General features: G+C 40.3%; 1 protein-coding gene and 1 pseudogene across 1 annotated transcript in view; both read left to right on the forward strand.

Moving 5' to 3' along the window:
• Positions 1-19,977, forward strand: part of Arhgap18 (Rho GTPase activating protein 18) — a 147,041-nt gene that overhangs the window by 78,616 nt on the left and 48,448 nt on the right. Inside the window, exons 4-6 of the mRNA XM_032894913.1 lie at positions 2,749-2,812; positions 8,770-8,948; positions 17,612-17,777. Coding sequence (XP_032750804.1) covers positions 2,749-2,812; positions 8,770-8,948; positions 17,612-17,777 — 409 coding nt within the window. The remainder of the gene's footprint in view (positions 1-2,748; positions 2,813-8,769; positions 8,949-17,611; positions 17,778-19,977) is intronic.
• Positions 3,177-3,451, forward strand: LOC116892963 (annotated as a pseudogene).

Genomic DNA, 19,977 nt, shown 5'->3' on the forward strand with positions numbered 1-19,977 from the left:
CCTTTTCCAGTGTCCATACTTAAGACAAAGCCTGTGCTGACACCAGGAAATGTAATGCCTGAATGTATCCATGTGCATGCGTAGCTTCAATTACTAATGAAAACAGTCTGACCACATGCTCTAAGTCTATATATAAGTCTATGTATAAGATTGGGATCCCTGGATGTGCTCGCTGTGCCATGCAAAGCCAACCTTCTGCACACTTAAAGGCTGAGGGAATGAGGATGTTCTACTGTAACCAACAAAGATGTACCTTTGACCATACAATGTGTTGCTTCTGTGACTTGACATTGTCTTGAGTCCTATAGGTCTCTAACTTACATGTTAATGACATTGATGGCAGCCCTGGTACTTTTTATAAACCTGTGAGAGAGGAAGTCCTTTGTGGATAACAAACACACACACACACACACACACACACACACACACGATATACATATACATGTACACATCCACATCCACATACATATGTATATACACACACACACATATATATACATGCACACACACACTATATATATATACACATACACATATATATACACACACACACACATATACACACACATATACACATAGGGTATACATATACACATACACATATGCATACACACATATATACACATAGGATATACATATACACATACACATATGCATACACACATATATACACATAGAATATACATATACACATATGCATACACACATATACACATAGGATATACATATACACATATACCTACACAGACACATACATACACATATATGTATACATAGGATATACATATACACATATACATATGCATACATATATATACACAGAGATACATATACACATAGGATATACACATACACGTACACATATGCATACGCACATACACACACACACACATATATGTATATGAGGATAATAGTGCTGTGAGGGAACTAGAAAGGTTAGTTTTTCAATGTATAGATGGAATCCAGTAGAGTGGTTATTAAAAATAATTCATTCACCTAGACATGTTTGTATAGTTGGCCCAGATTGCCTTTTCTGACCCCTCCAACCTCTTACCAAGCCCCATCTGGAGCCAGTTCTAACTCATCTTGTTTGTAACCCTTAAAGGTCAATCTCTTAAGGTCTCATGGCTTGTGGCAACAATTCCTCTAGAGAAGGAAAGGAATTCCTTTCAATATATCACTGCTTATTGCCGATTGGTTTTAATTTATCTCACATTCCTTCTTTAAACAACCTGTTTTGTGTGTGCATATTTGTATATGTTTGGAAGCCAGACATTGACACCGAGTGTCTTTCTCAATCACTCTCCACATTATTTTTGGAGATAGGATATTTCACTGAAGCCAAAGCTAACCAATTTGGCTAGAATGGCTGGCCAGAAAGCTTTAGGAATCTACCTGTCTTTACCAGATGCATGCTCCCTTGCCCAGGTGTTTACACACATGCTCGGTTTCAATTTGCATCTTCATGTTTGTATTCGTATAACAAGCACATTACTCTATGAGCTACCTTATATTAAAGATTACCATTTATTTGTTTGTTTATTTATTAAAAACAGAATTTATCCTTGGAGCCCAGTCTAGCTTTGAACCCATTATATCACCAAGACTGGTCTCAAACTCATGAGAATCCTCCTGCCTCAGCCTCCAGAATGCTGGGAATACAGACTGAAACCACCATACTTTGCTGGTCCCTTTTTATTTTTTTTTAAAGAAACTTTATTTAACATCTAATACATTAGCTAGTACTTTTGTTTGATGATAGAATTGTTGAATTAAAATCCACTTACTTATATGATCACCCTACACAGCATAGAACTCAATCTGGGAATGATTGCCTGTGTGATGCAGACCAGGCAACAGAGTGAAAAACTATATCAACAATAAGTCAAAAAGAAGTCATTTTCTTCACGGGTGAAGTGACTGTTTAGTCACCTATGTTCCAGTAACAGCTCCTCACCCGTTCCTATGCAAGGAACCCTAATGAAACTTGTAGGTCACCTTTCCCCCAAAAACGAGACATGAAGAAGATCGCTTGTTTGGAACAAAACAGGGTTCCAGGAGAGCAAGGGGCAATAGGAGAAGGAATTAAGGGTTGAGTATGATCAGAATATATCCGTAGATAAATTTATAATAAAACTAAATACTTTAAAATCAGTAATAAAAGAGATGTATAATGCAGCCACTTCTGCCATCACCCTAGTCAAGTATGACACATTTTTATTCCATGCCCTGCAAAGAAAGCTCTTACCCATCAACAAATGCTTCCTATGTTGTCCTGAATACTTGGGCAAGCACGGATCTTTGGGTCTGTGTGATTTGCCTGCTCTGGACTTTGGAGATAAATGGAATCATGCCATGCTTGGCTTTGGTGACTGTTCTTTCCACACAGTATAGTGTTCGTTAGTGCTGAAGCATGTGTTTGGGCTTTCTTTCTGTTGTTGTTGCTAAATACTATGTCGTGGTCTAAGTAAACCACGTCTATCTCATCACTGGATGCTGCTAACATTTCATGTAGATAGTGGTGTTTCAGATAACCGAGGCACGCTTGGCATCATTCCTGTTCCTGGTTGTGTTTGGTGTATGTCTCACTGCTATGAGTAACCACACACTCTATTGATTATCACCATAGCACCCTGCTCCCTGACTGTCCATTTCTTGTTCTCTGAAGGTTATAATGGCGTTATTTACGGCGCTCTTTTTTCTAGCTGTGAGTTGAGGATGACTAAGTGGCTCCTTTTCTCTCTTCAGTCTCCAGATGACTCAGACTTGCGGTCAGTCGGAACAAAGGAAAACGAAGACCAAGGAAAAGATGGTAGGTTGGACTTGTGCTCTTGGTTGTCTTTTAAATTGCTGTAATAAACACTTATAATCTAATATATTCCCTTCAGTTCCGCTGGGCAACTTCTATGAAAGCACCAATGTAAGGTCAATACAGATAAATGCATGATTCTGAACAGAGTTGGTCCTTCATCATTTTTATGAATTTTCCCATCTGATCTCAGTGTCTGTCTGTCTGTCTGTCTGTCTGTCTCTCTCTCTCTCTCTCTCTCTCTCTCTCTGTGTGTGTGTGTGTGTGTGTGTATCTTTGTGAATGTTTATCATATCCAAAGTAACATGTAGAGCTTTTTGCTTCATCCTGTACCTTTAAGAATGATTCCTGGACTTCCGGCGTGGCCATGGTGGCTAACGTGACCATGAACCCGTCTCAACTCCTGCCACGAGAGCTTGTGGACAAGTGTATAGGATCAAGAATTCACATTGTGATGAAGAGAGATAAAGAAATTGTTGGTACATTTCTAGGATTTGATATCTTTGTCAGTATGGTGTTGGAAAATGTCACAGAGTTTGAAATTATACCAGAAGGAAGAAGAATTACAAAATTAATCAAATTCTACTAAATGGAAATAATGTAACAATGCTGGTTCCTGGAGGAGAAGGCCCTGAAGTATGAGTGGATTTTCTTGACTTATGCTGGATTCTGGCTTTTCTTTTCAAACCTTTAATGTTTAGATTCTATAAAATGAAGTTTCCGTTAAAGGGAAACACTTTGAAGATATACATCCATTTTTCTAAGCTAATCATGGTTATTTTGGGAAAAGAAGAGTTTTGTTTTGTCTTATTTTTTTAAAAGATTAAAAAAATAAAGATGGTTTTAGTTTAAAAAAAAAAAAGAATTATTCCTGGCTAATAGCTGCTCTCAGTCCATTTTACAGATGAGAGAACTGAGGTTTAGACTTGGGAAGCTATGTTTCCCATGCCATGTCTCTGGGCTGTGGAGTTAGTCCCCATTGGTGAGTCATAAGCTCTAAATTCATAAATGGTTCTGTTTTCGGAAATTTTAGAAAAACGTGTAAGAAAAAGATTATTTTTTTAAAAAATGAGTTATAATTCCCCTTTTCGTGCACTTTCACATTAAACATTTATTTCATGGATGAATTAGAAATTAAAATGAATACAAAGATTCTATTAAGCAGCTATTGTGTTTATAAGAAGGAAAAAAGTTCTTAGTTCAGGTTCTAGGTTGAAGCTTAAAAACATAGGCCCACTCGTTACTTAAGAAACAATGACACAGGAGAGCTGTGCATTTACATTCTCAACATTTGGGGGATTTGCACAGGATGGTGTGGCCTTGGGCTTTGAAGTAGCGGGGACAAGAAATAGCTGTCAGATAAACTAGAGGCCCTAGGAGCATTCCCAACCTTCCTGTAGAAATCCCTCACGAGGACAAAGTTGTATGGGAAGGTTTAGGTATATGAGAGCATATATAAAATCTTTGTTTAGAATTTTTTAGTACTTCTCTCCTGTATCCCCACCTGAAAAATAAAGGCATATAATATACACATATGTATGTCAACATCATATCACACATATATGACCATTACACATCTGAGTGTACACACACACACACACCTATAAAAACACTCTTTTCTGTCTCGTCTATGGAGGCCTCTGTAGCTAAATGTGCTGTATCAGAATGAACCATTGAGTATTTCCCCATCTGTGTGCCAGCAGACACTGAAGTGGCACGCAGGCTGGCAGAGCTGGCCCGCCTTCGCCTGCTGGAGAGCTGGGCCCTCAGAGACACAGACGGATCTTTTGTGCCAGTGTCAATATGCTTTGGGGAAGAGTGACTGCCAGTTGCTTAACAGATATTGAGGAGAACATTGTACTTTCTTCATGTTTTCGTCTCTTGCCAGACATCATCATGTAGGCTATAGCAACAAAGGTTCTGGGCGACACGTCTGTTATATGAGTGCTTTCAGGCTGAGATTGCAGTGGGCAAGAGAGATGTGACAAACTGGTGGCCTGATTTATATCTATTTCTGCCGGAAGGCTAAACAGTAGGAAGGAAGGTGCCAGCCAAGTCACCAGGTAGCTGCCGCTGCAGCACCTGCTTGGGACAGGGCCCACTCGTTGGCGTTGACTTACCGTGGTGTTTTAGGCACATTAGAAAGTTCAGAAAGAAATCATCCTAGATTTATGTCAGTCTTTGTTGTTGTTGCTGTCAGAAAACTATTCAAAAGCAGCTCAAGGGAAGAAAGCATTTACTTGGCTTACACGGTACAGTTCATCACCCAGGGAAGCCAAGGCAGGACACAAGCAGAGACTGGAAGGTAACGGTGCTGCTTCCCAGATTCAGGGGAAGCTAGGGAATCTTCTGGTCCCTTCTGGGTACAGCATACATGTGGTGCACAGGCAAACATATATAAAACACTAATACAAATAAAACTAAAAATAGACCTTCAAAAGGATTTCAAGTTAAAAGACAATAGACTTTGAATGTCGCTATTGTCCCATTTCATATTAATCCACATTTTAATCTATGTTCTTCACTTTTCGTAAAATGACACAACTCTATGAAAGGCCTATTATTTGCATTTATGTAATAAATTAATACTTGAAAAATTTTCATAGTGAACTTGTCTATTTTTAGTTTTTGTTTCCCTGAGAGAAGTATTTTTAAAAGAGATATATCTCTGGTTTTGGGTAACTGGACAGTTTTTTTAAAAGTAGTTATATAACTTAGACCTGTTGCCTTCTTCAGTATTGGGAAATAATGGAGGGATGGTTCAATTACCAAAGGGCTCACACGGAAAATGCTAGCCTTGTAAACGTATGAGGACGTGGGTGGATTCCCATAACCCGTGTGGAAAAGCCAGATATACATAAAGCTCCACATACGTGCGTACATAGCTGTGGGTTCATGTGCATGAATGAGTGGACACACATAAACATAGAAAAGAGGAAACTGGATTAAAGAAATGATATGCACTAGAAAGGTCTAGACATGTGGGTCCCTAGGCTTGCTTCCAGCTGGACTAGCCTTTTTGCGAAGCCCTAGGCCAATGGCCCCACACCACTTGTCTTAAGAGTCAAGGAGACAAAGTTGAGCGAGCGACATTCAGGTTTTCCTCCAACCTCCCCATACACGTGTACACACCCCATCTGCAGGAATAAACAAACATAAACTCATGCAAACCCCTGTACTGACCATGTGTGTGCAAACATGCTCACACACACACACACACACACACACACACACACACACAGAGAGAGAGAGAGAGAGAGAGAGAGAGAGAGAGAGAGAGAGAGAGAATACTATCATTTATAACAGGCAAGAAATTCATGTCAGTATTTTCCTCTGACTTCTCTGTATCGGCATGATGGCTCCATCATTTTCCTTAGCCACACTGCTGTCTATCTCAAGCAGTGACACCAGCATCTCCCGCTGTCACTGATGGTTATTCCCTCTGTCCCCTGCCTGAACTGGGTTTCACATCTGAACCGAGGTTTGTGTATTTTGTGCTTTACATTCTCGTTGCCTCGTTTCCTGGAGGAAATCAATTTGTTTTAAGTCTGTTATGCATGGCTCCATTTTGGACTCAGCGCAGTGTATTTACTTTGGTATGCATGGAGGACATGATTATTGTAGCTGACACTGAAGCACTGAAGAGAATCCTTTTTAAATTCTCGTCCACCGACATCCATCAGCTGAAAGTAGCTCCTAATTTACGAAAATGGCTAATCATTTTTTTCATTGAATGGTTTCCTAGGAAACCAATAATGTATTCACAGAAAAAAAAAAGATAACCATATAAACTAATGGGAAAATAAAATTAATTTTTGTTTTGACATTTATGATAATACTTTAAAAATTAATCATAAAAGTTATTAAGTATTCTACTTAAAATTGTCATAGACTGTTGAAAAGCACAACTATAACCGAGATGGGAGCCGATAACACCCTCTCTGAGTGTTCTGTTTATTTTTATTCTGAGCTTTTGACACGGGTATGTGTTTACTTGCTTGCCGAACTAAAAGCTGGCCGGAGAGCCGGCTGAGCTGGCTCACATGGAAATCTAGGCTTTCTGTAGGTTTCAACTTGGCTATAGAGAAGCTTTAAAACAAAGGCAAGTCCTGTCCAAGTCCCATACGGCTGTGTTGCCACATGGTCATGCTGCTGGCCCTGCTTTAGTGGGAATGACTAAAACTAGATTCATATCTAATCCTTAATTTTATGTTGATTAAAACAAAAGGGTTGTTTCTATGTTCTATTAAGCAGTGACAGAAATTGTTCTGAGCAGAGGTCTTTTAAATGAAATCCCTCTGGATTTCTGACACGTACGTATTACATTTTTAAAACGGATTGCCTCTTGTATCCTTTTGTTTTCCACTGTGCAGTATCAGTAGGCAAACATAGAAAGCACTGCTTTTGTTTTGTTTTGTTTTATTGTTTGAGACAAGGTTTCATTTTGCTCAGCGAGCAAAGTAAATCACTATTTGGATCGGAAGCAAGTACTAATTATGCCCAGGTGTGAGTTTAATTATTTATTTGGGGTTTGCTAATTTATTTAAGTTTATTCACTATTGCAAATTATATACTGTATATTGTAATGTTTCCTATTACTGTGTGTATATATGATGCACGTGTGTGTGTGTGTGTGTGTGTGTGTGTGTGTGTACTTATACATACTATGGTATATAAATGGAGGTCAGAGAACAACTTTCTTCAGTTAGTGACTATTGTGAACATGCATGATGCATGTGTGTGTTTGTGTATGTCTGTGTAGACATGCACATGCTATCGTGCACATGTGGAGGTCAGAGAACAGCTTTCATGAGTTAGCTCTCCCTTCAGGCTGTGGGATCCAGAGAAGACACTTTGGTTGTGTGGCTTGTATTGCAATGTCTTTACCTTCTCTGCCACTCCTATTTTTTTTTTGGAGATAGATTCTCCTAGCCCCAGTGACCTCAAAATCACCATGCAGTGGAGGATGACCTTGAACTCCTGATTTCTTAGCTTCCCTCCTCAGTGCTGAAGTCCCAGGGATGGGCTGCCACAGCAGGCTCTGCCTTTTCAGTTCCTGGCATCTCACTATAAATTCGTATAAATCAGTGTTTGGGAGTGGGAAGCAACCGAACAACACTGGCAACACTGGTTCATGCTGGCATTTCTCTGAAGTGAGTTGTAAGAGAGAGAGAGAGAGAGAGAGAGAGAGAGAAATTTACCAAGGAATTTCGGAAGGGTTTGCTTCTATCCCAGTAGCTGTTGCTTTTATCAAAGAAAGAAAAATTTCAACATTGACTACTTCCTAGAGGATCAGCAGCAGACAAAATAAAAAAGCCCAAATAAAAATTTCAAAATGCTGATGCAAATACCCACAACTTCTTTAACTCCTGCTGGAAGGGGGCCTCTATGCTTTTTAATAAAACCAGGTGCAAAACCTGTTGGTTTTGGTGCCAGGCACCTCCAGATCCCACTTTCGGAGTTGTTGGCATCAGCTGTTGTTTTGGAAGTTTTAACCCCTCCGGAGGTAACATTCTAGAACATTCCAAGGCGTGGAGGCAGTCAGCTCTGAGATGTATTCCTCTCTGAAGTTTAAGGAAAGGCAGAGATACAATGTAGTGCCTCTTGTTCTCCTGCTTTTAGTTCCTCAGAACAGAATAAAGCAGCGGCTGCATCTACTAAACTTTCTGAGACTCGCCATTGAGTTTAATGCTTTCTGGTAGTCTTTTGAATTTATACCCAGTCTAAAAACTGTGTAAAGAAGTCCCAGTCGGACCCTGGTTTATCAGTTACTTCTCTCAGCTTTTCCCCCATGAACAACTGGTACAATCCTTGAGTAGACATTTTGTTATCAAAATAACAGTAAATTGATGCGAAAGAGAAATGAATATTTTTTTTCACACAGGTCTGGTTAATATATTGGAAGTTTTTTAAAAAATAAAAGGCATGCAGTTAAATTTTCTTTTTTTTCTCTCTCCTAGACCAGCCATCTAGTGGGGCTGTGGATAACAAGGAGCCGATCCCACGGGTGCCTGAGGACATACCTGCGTCTGAAACAGATATCAATCTGGAGGTGTCCTTTGCGGAACAAGCTGTCAATCAGAAAGAGCTCAGTAAGGAGAGGATGCAGAAGACGAGAGGAAATGATGCCTCTTTACCCGTACGTAGTACACATTCACATGGCTCTAAAAGGATTTCTTTTGAACAAGCTTTGTGTTTTTAAAGTTGAGAACCCGCAGCAAAGTTGGTGGCATAACATATTACATTGCTATCCACAGCTGACCCCGTAGTCATTAATAATTTTTTCTAACCTTTCTTTCAGCATCTGTCCATATACACACTATTTAATAGGTATGCATTGATTTGTATTTTGAGATTTTTTTTCAAGGTCCTCGAAAGCGAGTTGGAGCTGGAGAGATGGCTCAGGGATGAAGGACACTGGCTGCTCTTTGAGGATCTGTGTTTGATTCCCAGTACCCACATGGGAGGCTCACAGTCATGTGCACAGTCTCAGGGGATCAGATTCCCTCTTCTGATTTCTGTAGCACCGGGCACACACATAGAAAGATGCACAGACACAGGTGCAGCCAAAACACTCGTATATACAGAAAACATAAATATTAAAAGCCGAGTAAAGGTTCAAGTTTTGAGATAGAAGTTAGGTACTAAAGTTAATGTTTAGCAGACAGTCATGAAAACCTTGGCCATTTTGATATGAGGATACTCATAGCTTCTTATGTCTGTCTACCCCATTAAGATTTGAACAGGGAATGTATGTTGTATTAGTTTTCTTATATTTCTCGGTTCCCTTTTTTGTTTTTAACAGTTTTTTTGTGAAGAGTTTGTGACATGAGAAGAATTGTCTGGTCATTTCATCATGATTAGATAATAGGCTAAAACTCAAGCCCAAAACTGTTGTCTGGAGAGATACAGGCCTCTCTCCGGTTCCGACATTTTGTCAGCAAGTTGGCTAACCAAGATACAGGCTTCGCCTCATGCTGTGAAGACACCTTCCTTCTCTACAGTGTATACTAGATTAGTCCTGGAAATGGGAGCTATGCTACCTTGTAACTCATATGCAGTAGTTCAGAGTCTATGTTACCCTTTTCTGGACCAATAACTAAGCTGAGCTTTGAGAAACATTGATTGGCTAACTGTGACGTCCCTTCTACATTGATTGGTGGCAATATTCCTCAGTGACTGGTTGCTCTCCTTCCCCTTTCAGCCTTGCATACCTCTACCTGCTGACGTTTTTCATTAAGCATTTTATAGATACTAGAATTTGTCTTTGATGGCCAGAGTTACACAGCCTTGGCCCCCTTGCCTGGTGGGGGCCTGTAGCTGGCTCCTCTGGTGTTTCATGTCGTCATCCCTTCCCTACTTAATTTCCTGGTACAGGATGCTCCAGGATCAGCTTGTCACTTTCTCCCTCTTAGGCATGAAGGCAGCTGGATTTTAAAGAAACTGATACCTTTTAGCAACGAATGGTATTTAGGATCCCTGTCTTCTGTGCAGAGTGTTTTCTGCTGTGAATATTTCGCTTTTTTTTTCTTTGATCATACATTTTACTTCTAAATACTTACCACACAGCCTAAGCCTCTCTAACGTGGCCAGTCCTGACGCCTCCGTAACTCGCTCCCCTTTCTTGGTCTGTGTTATTTTGAAACACGTGTGTGTCTGAATTTTGGTTATCATCGGTAAAGCTTGCATTGCTCAAAACAAAACAGGAACAGAGGTTTTAAAGACTGCACACCCATGTTGTCATTACTGTACCTTTAAAATGTTAACAAGCTTTAATCTCAGATACTCAAGCTTTCAAATTTCAGATTTCATCTCAATTATCATGGCTGTCCTTGCAGTTTGAGAACCAGGCTCCACAGGAAACCCACTGGATTTGGTTGATATGTCACTTAGATGGCCCCTATACTTCTGCTCCTCCATTTCTCTTCTGCTTTCTCTCTCTCTCTCTCTCTCTCTCTCTCTCTCTCTCTCTCTCTCTCTCTCTCTCTCTCTCTCCCCCCCGACTCCGTCCCTCCCTCCCTCCCTCCCTCTCTCTGTCTCTGCCTCCCCCCCTCATTTTATTATTTATCCATTTTCTTCTTATCTGTTGTTCTGGGCTCCCTCATTCTTTAAACTTTATTTGCATTTATCTTTGTCATGTGCATATGCATGTTGCACATGTGCGTGCATGCTCATGTGTGTGCAGGCATGTGCATATATGCATACGTGTACATGTGTGTGCATGTGCATGTGGAGGCCTGAGGGTAGATGTTAGGAATCTTTTTTGTTGTTGTTTCGCAGTGTAGGCCTGCCTATCCTGGAACTCACTGTGTAGACCAGGCTGGCTTCAAACTCGGAGATTCATCTGCCCCTACCTCCCACAGTCTTAGGATTAAAGCCCGAACCACCACTGCCCATTAGAAGTCTTTAAATCTCTCTTTCACCCTAGTTAGTGCTGGTAAATGGTATTTAAATCAAGTCCCAGGGCTTGCTGAAGCAGCTAATCTGGCCACCCATCTTTCTGGGAAGATCACCCATCTCAGCTTCCAGGGGCATGGATAGCAAGCCAGTCCTCACACACACCCCTGCCTCTGCTGGTCCCGCACTTGTTCAGAGAGTGCTTTTCCTCCTGTGCCTTCTCCCAGCCCTGTCCCTCAGTGTTCACTGAAGGAACCTTGTTAAGTTCAGGTGCGTCTCGCCCTCTGACCCCTTCTGTCCCCACAGTACAATTTCATAGCTTCTATGTGTTTATAAACTAGTTGATATCAATTGTGTCAGATTTGGGTTCCTGGGTTTGATTGGTTCTAGATACTTTATATATGTGGTCACATGTTCTCTATTGGTGATTATCTGGGTATCTTTTTGTGTAATTAAAGCTTTGGTTCAGAGCCATACCCGACTCCATTAATTTATTAATGACCCAGAGGTTCTAATATTTTCTTCTTCTCCATCCGGGATGTTTTCTTTTAAGAAAACAATTATCGGGATGGTTTGTTGTTCGTTTATGTATGTTTTCACTTTTCATTTTTGCTTCTTTGTCATCGATTACCAGTGACCGATTCATGTCCGTATGTGTTTATAAAAATGGTCTCTTGACCCATAAATTCATACACGTTTAATGATACCATGGGACAATATCTCTGTGCTTATGTAATAGATTTCCTGCTTGAGACTTAAAAGTGTCTCTCTTTCCCTAGTCCCGTGAAGTAGAAGTGGCCATCTCTGCCTTGGCAATGGTGCTAGGCCTGTTCAGGTCCCTGGGCTGGTTTTCCCTTGGGAGCCTCGTTCAGTGACGATGTAGGTTTTTATCTTCTTTTCCTCCACTCTGAGAAGCTTAGTTCTCTGGAAATGGCAGCCGACAGTATGGGTACGGACAAAAACACCGTGGCTTGTTTATTTATGAGAAATGCCAGAGTTGGCCACAATGTGTGTGAACCCTTAAGAAAGATTTAAACTTCCGTTCGTTCGTCCAGCCAGTTGTGTCCTTGTGGACGTCTCAAAGGAGACTTAATACAGTAAAGCTCTGAACTGTAGCTTTTTTAGGGAGATTATTTTCTGCATGGTTGGGTTAATTTGCTTTGGTTTATTCTTAATATTTAAAGATGGCTCTTTTCAAATAATTTATTTTCTGAGAGTATCAGATAGTTGTATGACCCAAAAGGCAAATATAAATCAAAGTAAAATAATTCTAGCTTCTATCTTTGACCGACCACCCCGATTAGGCCCTCTTTTTAGAGAACTCTTTGGATTTATTTATTTTCAAATTTTTTTTGTACTTTTTTGTGATGAGTGTTTTGTTTACATGAGTGTTTGTGTACCATGCGTGTGCCTGGTCAGAAGAGGGTGTAATGTTCCCCACTCCCAATCCTCCTAAAAGGAATAGAACTCTCTCCATCTGGCAAAGTCTTCACCACAGAAGATAAAAGGCCTCAGAGCTAGCATAGGGGAGATTAATTAAACAAAATAAAGGTTTTACCGATTTTTAAGTTGTCATTCTGAATAATGAAATAAAAGGTGATTAATCTCCTTTTGGGGGTTTTAGAAACAAAACTCCATCTCCCATTTATTTTTTTTTCCACCCACTTAATTTGTGTTTGCTCCGCTTCTTGGTGGTGTTCCTGTTGTGCCGAGCTATGAAATACCTCTTCTTTATCCCCCTTCTGCTGTCTCGTGCTTCTCTGGAAACCCTCATTCGTCCTGTGAGAGTTTTGCTGGCCTCTGAACCCAGTGTATCAAAGATTTGAGAGCGCCTTTTCCATGATCAGTACCACACTTGTGGTGACTGTCAATCATCCCCGCATATGGATTTCACCTTGCGTGCACCCGTTCATCTCCGTAAGCATGGTTCAGAAATGCCTGCTATGTGTGGGCATGCAGTATAGGTCCCACGAGTCCTTAACATGGTCGATGGAGTGACTATGCTGGTGCCATGCTAAGCAGGTGTCGAGACAGACAGAACCTTAAGTTCCAGTTCGTCCCTATGTCTCTTCCCCAGGAAATACACAGGCTTTACATAATGAGCTGCTCTCCGGGGACCTCATTTCTCACCCTTCTCTTTTCAGGCAGCAGTAGGCAGTCTTTGTAAATTCTTTATGGGCTCACAGCAGACTCACATTTCTCCCCTTACATTTGGAGATCGCATTTAATATCAAGGTGCAGCTGTTTGCAAACTCAGCTACATGTCCAGCGGTGATACTTGGTCTCTCATCCCCTGAGTGACCTTTGTGAGGCAGATACTAGATTTTAAATGTGCAAATGAGTTAGACAGTGGAGCATGCTGGGGCCTGGCTCTGTGAGCAAGTTCTGCTCTCAATTGCCAACCTGAAGCTAGAGGGTGGGAGTGGCTGATGAGTTAGAAGAGTCAAGTTCAGTGTTCCTGCTAAAGGCTAAGACATTCCCGACACCTACCATGCTTTACAGCCTGCAAAAGAAGGGTTCAGTCAGGGAGAACCACCTTACCTACTTATGTTATCCAGAAGCTCTAACAAACTTAATGCATTCTGGAAATGTTTTCTTCTATTTCTTTTTAAAATAAGACATTATTTAAAAATACATTATTCCAAAGGTACCATTTAGTCTAACACACACACACACACACACACACACACACACACACACACACTCACACTCACACACATACAAATACACAAATGAAATGACAGGAAACTTCATAAATATTTAAAGCAGCTGCTATGAATTAAACATTGGGATAAACAGCCAACTCCTTTATTAAGCACAATGTTTAAATAAATAAATAAACAAGCCAGTGACATATATTGCTAGGTAAATGAAATGTTTGTACTAATAGTATTTCAGGTTTCTCTAAACATTTACCTTGGGTAATACTTTACGTAATTATATTACATGGCTTATTAGACCCAAAGCAAGTGATTTTAATGAAACACTTTAGCTGTTGTTTTTTTTTTTTAAACATGTAAATGGTTCAGCTGGTCTGAAAGCATAGTCATGAGCAGAAGCACAGAGCCATGCGTGAGAGAAATGGGGTGTGCTTTTTGTGGGTGCCAATGTGACTCAGGGACAGGTGTTTGCCCAGCACCAACATTGCATTTAACAAATGAAAGCTTAGGAAATGTGACAGATCCTCAGGCAATGCGGAACATGAGAGAAGTAAATGCAGGGTACAGGGGCACAGCTGAAATCCTAGTCCTTGGCAGGTAGAGGCAGGAGGATTTTGAATGTGTGTTCTGTCTGGGCTGCAAGGAGACTTTGTCTCAAACAAAGCAAAACAAACAAACAAACAAACAAACAAAGCCAACAGAAGAACAAGGCTGGTAAAGTAGCTTCACCGTGGTCATCCTGTCTGTGTTGGGTGTGTCTGCTTTCCTTCACTGGACTCTGGCAGAGCACCTTAAGCATACGAAGGCAAAGACACTGGGGCTGGAGAGGTGAGCAGGATGTAGCCCTGCTTTCAAGGGGCTCGCTCCATCCATTAGACCATTGCCTACCTGCCTGGTGGATGCGGAAGTGTAGAACTGAACAGCAGTGTTGCCTGATAGGGCAGTCAGAGGATGATGCCATTGTCTATGTGACCATGCTCAAGTCTTCCTAAAAGCCTAGTTCCCAACCTATAATATGCCCCCTTCTTAGTCTAGTGGAACTTTCTACAGAATATAGTGACATACCATTTAACAATTATGAGTATTAATCTAAGTTTTTTTCTTCCCTGGCCATACCATGCAGGGAAAAGCAAACTAAAAAAAAAAATTATAATGATTTTTAAAATTCACTGGAAAAAAAATAGAGTAATAGACTAGGCATGGGGGGCACAGTTCTGCATCTCAGCATTTTGATGGAGAAGGTCAGGGGAATCCAGTTAAAGACCAGTCTTGGCTCTATGGGAAATTTGAAGACAACTTTGGCTATATGAGAGACCATGTCTCAAAAACCCCATATATTTGGTGCAAATATATATATATATATATATATATATATATATATATATATATATATATATATACACACACACACATATATATTTAATATATATATGTATATATATATTTAGTATATATATATATATAGTGTGTGTGTGTGTGTATACATACATACATGTGTACTTAATGCTTTCTGAATGCTTACATGTGCCACTCTACCTGTGAGACTGGGTGATAGGATCTGTGGTATTTATACATTTTACCAATGAAGGAATAAGAAATAGATGACGGCCTTATGTTTATATGTGTGTTCTCTCTCTCTCTCTTTCTCCCTCCCTCTCTCCCTCCCTCCCTCCTCCTTCACCCCATTACCCCTAGTATATCCACTCCCCTTCCATCTGTCTACCCTTCTTTCCTTTCTCCCTTCCTTCCCTCCTTCTGTTTCCTGGCCACTAGGAGATGAGTTTGACCACCATTGCTCTCCTTCCTTACTGCCATGGACTGAAACCATGATCAAAATACACGTTCCCCCTTAAGTTATATTTTCCAAACAATTTGCCACAGAGATGAAACCCTAATCCAGCCGGTAGGGTGTGGAGACAGGACATACCCCCTACTGTAGCTCCCCATTCTCCACTCTGTATTCACCACAGAGGTCACATGAATGAATACTTAAAATGTTCTTAGACTCCACCTTCTCGGATACCCTTACTGTTCTGTTTAGTATTCTCAGAGGAAAAGAATGGATTGCCAGAAGGTCAGAAAGACATTTTCTTTTTTGGTGGACACTCAAGCCCTCTGGAGTTGAGGGTACTTGAATGGCTACCTAATTTCCCAAAGATTCTGATGTAACAATAGCTTTGTGTTCTTCTAGGAAATGGTCGCTCAAACATTCATGGCCTCCTAGTTCAACTATGGTCTTAAGATGATTTAAGGCCTCAAAAATCTTTGTATGTATTAATTAACCTATGGATGTATGTAATTAAGACAGAGTCTTACTCTATAGCTAGGCTACCCTGAAATCACTATGTAACCCATGTTGTTCCCAAACCCACAGCAATCATCCGGCCTTAGCCTTTTTGAGCACTAGGATTAAAAATGTCTACCATTATGTCTGCCATTCAGGATATTTATTATATCAGAAATTAAAATTTGACTGTGGAGTTTTATCGAAGTAAGAGACTGTTGGGTGAACATAGGCTTCTTGCCAAGAATGAACAAGATGCTAGTTTGATTGTCACTATGCAAAAACAAACAAAAACAAAAAAAACATTTGTTTGATTTCTAACACCAAAAAACATCTTCAGTTAAAAAATTAAAATAAGACATTATCATTAACTATTATTGACATGAATACCTTTTTAAAAGCAGAAACAACTCTTTTTGTATTTTGTCTGTTGAAATATATATGTCATTTACTTCTGGAAAACTCTGTACACCCATGAGAGAATTGGCATGGCAAAGAAAGAAAATATAACTTGCTATATTATTAAAGTTAATTTGGGGTTCTTGGACTAACTGATACCCACAAGGTTCTCTTGGCCACACTTGGAGAACGAATACTTCAGAGGGAATCTGTTGACTGTCCCTAGCGACTCAAGGATTTCAGGGCAATCCCCTGCCTCCACAAAACACTCTTGATATCATGTTCTTTTAATTAAACTACTAGAGAATGATCATTGTTTTATTCAGTGAACACAGTGAGACTGTAATTTGTATTAAGTATGGTACAGAAATGTGTTCATTTATTTTGTCTTGTTTTCTTATATTTAATGTTTTTAATGATAAAGGAGCGTGAGTCATTAAGAGATAAACTTTGAGGAAGGCACACAAAACAGCCAAGTCTCCACTCATAGACCTGTGGTCCTGGGTAGCATCTTGACCCACGTATACTCAACAGTAAAGCAGTAATAATGGCAGATACAACAGTAGTTTAGCTGTATTTCCCACTAAAACCTCACAACAACTTCTTGAATGTTGGGGACCTTCTCTTTCTCCCTTCCCCCTTTCCCTTTCTCATCCTAATTAACAGAAAGAACCGTTCTTCAGTTGCCCAATCCCATAGCTAATCAATAACTAGATAACTGATGACCCTCTGGCTCTAAATCCAGCCTCTCCCACTCCTCTAATGGTGGCTAGCTTCTCTTTGCTGATCTTACTGGTTCTTAATGACAATTAAGAGAACATCATGCATGTTGGGGGTACCTGGACCATCCTAAGCCATCCTCATGGACACAAATTTTCTTTCTCTTCCTCCTATTTATTTTTGGCGGGTCCTCTAACTTCCTCTTTGTACATTCTCTTTGTTCCCTGCCTGACACCGGAGTATCATTTCTTGCCATACTCAGAATGCTTTCATTACAAAAAGTACAAGAGATAGATATTGATAATCTTTATTATTTTAATTAATTTTTTTTTTTTTTTTTAGAGTTTCAGACTGCCTAAAGATAAAACAGGTACAACAAGGATTGGAGACTTGGCACCTCAAGACATGAAGAAAGTTTGCTATCTATCCCTGATCGAACTCACTGCCCTGTATGATGTATTGGGTGTGGAACTCAAACAACAGAAAGCTGTGAAAATCAAAACCAGAGGTAAAGTTAGAGTTGCTTCCTATATCGCAAAAATGAACTTGGGTCTTGGGTGGTATTCTTGGTGGTCTGATGGAACACCAAGTGAATAAACTTGAGACTTGAATACATCTGGAGTTCAAATTCTCAATTGCTTTTTACAAACCGATAAACAGAAAACACACAACCAAAAACTTTAATTCCCAGAAAAAGGAATTGCTATTCAAGGAATTATCATGCTCATGGTCTCCTCTTTAGAAAACTCTGTAGGCTTGAGAAAGAAGCCTTTGGTAAACCTGTTTATTTTCAAAAGCAGATCTTAGAGAATGGCTTTCAGGAGGTCGCTCTTGAATGGTTACTTTTGGTATTCCATGATGAAGTAGGGACAGTTAACAATCTGCCCCTGTGTTCACTCACATTCTATTTTAAAACTTAAGTTTGTCTTCTTGATTTTTGTGCTTATAATGTGCATGTGGGCAAGCCAGCCCTGCAGTGTGCATCTGTAGGGCAGAGACCAGTTCTTTTGAGTCAGTTCTCCTTCCAGGGATCGAACTCTGGTTTCCTGACTTGCGCGGCAAGCCCTTTGACCTCATGAACATCGCCCCCTATATGCCATTGTTTAAAAGTATTTGACCGAACATTCTTTCCTCTAGAGAGAAAGCCATGCTATTGTGAGATGCAGTGCCAGCGCATTGTTGGCATTCTCCACGTGCCATCTCGATTTTGCAAGCCGCTTTCTTAATCTAATATAGCCACAGACTAATTCTGATAGCACGATAACGAGCAGACACCTTTTTACTATTCTCTTCTTTTCTTGGTCTGGAAATCCGGGTAATTTTCTACTGACTAAGCTTTTCCTGCTTGGGCATCTCTGTTCTCTAGTTTAACCTTACAGGTGCCTCCTAAAGAGGCACTGGGAATGAAGATTATTGAGTTGCTATGGTAACGTGAGCCGAGACAAGTATGTACCTGCTTTGGGTTGTAGAGATAGTCTCTCTGAAGGGAAGAAGCGTACCGTTTCTGCCTTTCCTGTGTCTCTGTCAAGGTAGACTGTAAAGACTTTGTTCTCTGCTCAGCTCTCGGGAGCATTTTAGCGTGAGGCTTGCAGTGGTGAATTTCTAAGTTCAGTGGTTATTTCTGGTTTCCCCCAAGTCCTGGTGGAGAAGAAAGACTTCAAATGCTCCATTCAAAACTCATTATGACGTGCTCTCCAATTATAAAGTCGTAATGCAGTTTGAAAGGCTATGGCTGCATGCCCAAGATTTTAAAGGGGCTTACAGAGGTGTTTGTTGTTATTTGTTTGTTTATATAATTTTCTTATGTTTGGGTTTCTTTATATGTTGGAGAGGGAATTATTAAAATGTTCTTAAAAATCTGACAACCTTTTAATGAAAACCCAGGAAATTCGTAGTTTTTTTAAAATACATATAGGGCTTATCCAAGATACACTCTGGGTGCTCTGAGTCCTTGAGACTAATTCTCTGCTTGAGGCTCAGGCCAAAAGGTTCCCTGTTATTCTTCAAATGGCTTCTCCATGTCCAGTGTCTGCCCTCGTACCACAGGCGAGCCCTTCTGCTTGCCCCCACAGATGAATGTTGTTTCTTGATTGTGTCATTTCTAAAGGACAGAGCAGAGTTCGCACATGTGTGGTAACCCTCAGCCCAGAAGAAGGTTGTAGGTAGGAGTTATGTTCATTTGAAAGTTAAGGCAAAGGCAAAAGAGATGAATTTGGAAAATGTATAACTATTACCCATTTTACACACACACACACACACACACACACACACACACACACACACACACAGAGAAGAGAGAGAGAGAGAGAGACAGAGACAGAGACAGAGACAGAGAGAGAGGCAGAGAGAGACAGAGAAAGACAGGCAGGCAGACAGACAGCGTGTGCTCAAAGAATTTAAATGTAACAATGCTAGATGCCTACTACAGTTTTGGAAGACACATTTCTAGAACAGGATTGTAAAACTAGCTGAATTCCCAGAAAGCAAGTAATTATATGTAATTGTATCGGGGAGTGTTAAATGTCCATTCAGTAAAGGTGGGTGTTGATGACTGGTGTTTGGTTAGACATTAGGAGTTCAAATTTGACTGTACCTCATCAACCGTTTGCCTAGTTTCTATGTCCTGACACTAGTATGTTTGTGTGATGCGTCAGTTGGCTCTTTCAGGGATTATTTCGGGGATGCAATCATTTGTTCAGATATCTATC

The sequence above is a fragment of the Rattus rattus genome, chromosome 2 (genome assembly GCF_011064425.1).
Source record: "Rattus rattus isolate New Zealand chromosome 2, Rrattus_CSIRO_v1, whole genome shotgun sequence".
NCBI classification, from domain to species: domain Eukaryota; kingdom Metazoa; phylum Chordata; class Mammalia; order Rodentia; family Muridae; genus Rattus; species Rattus rattus.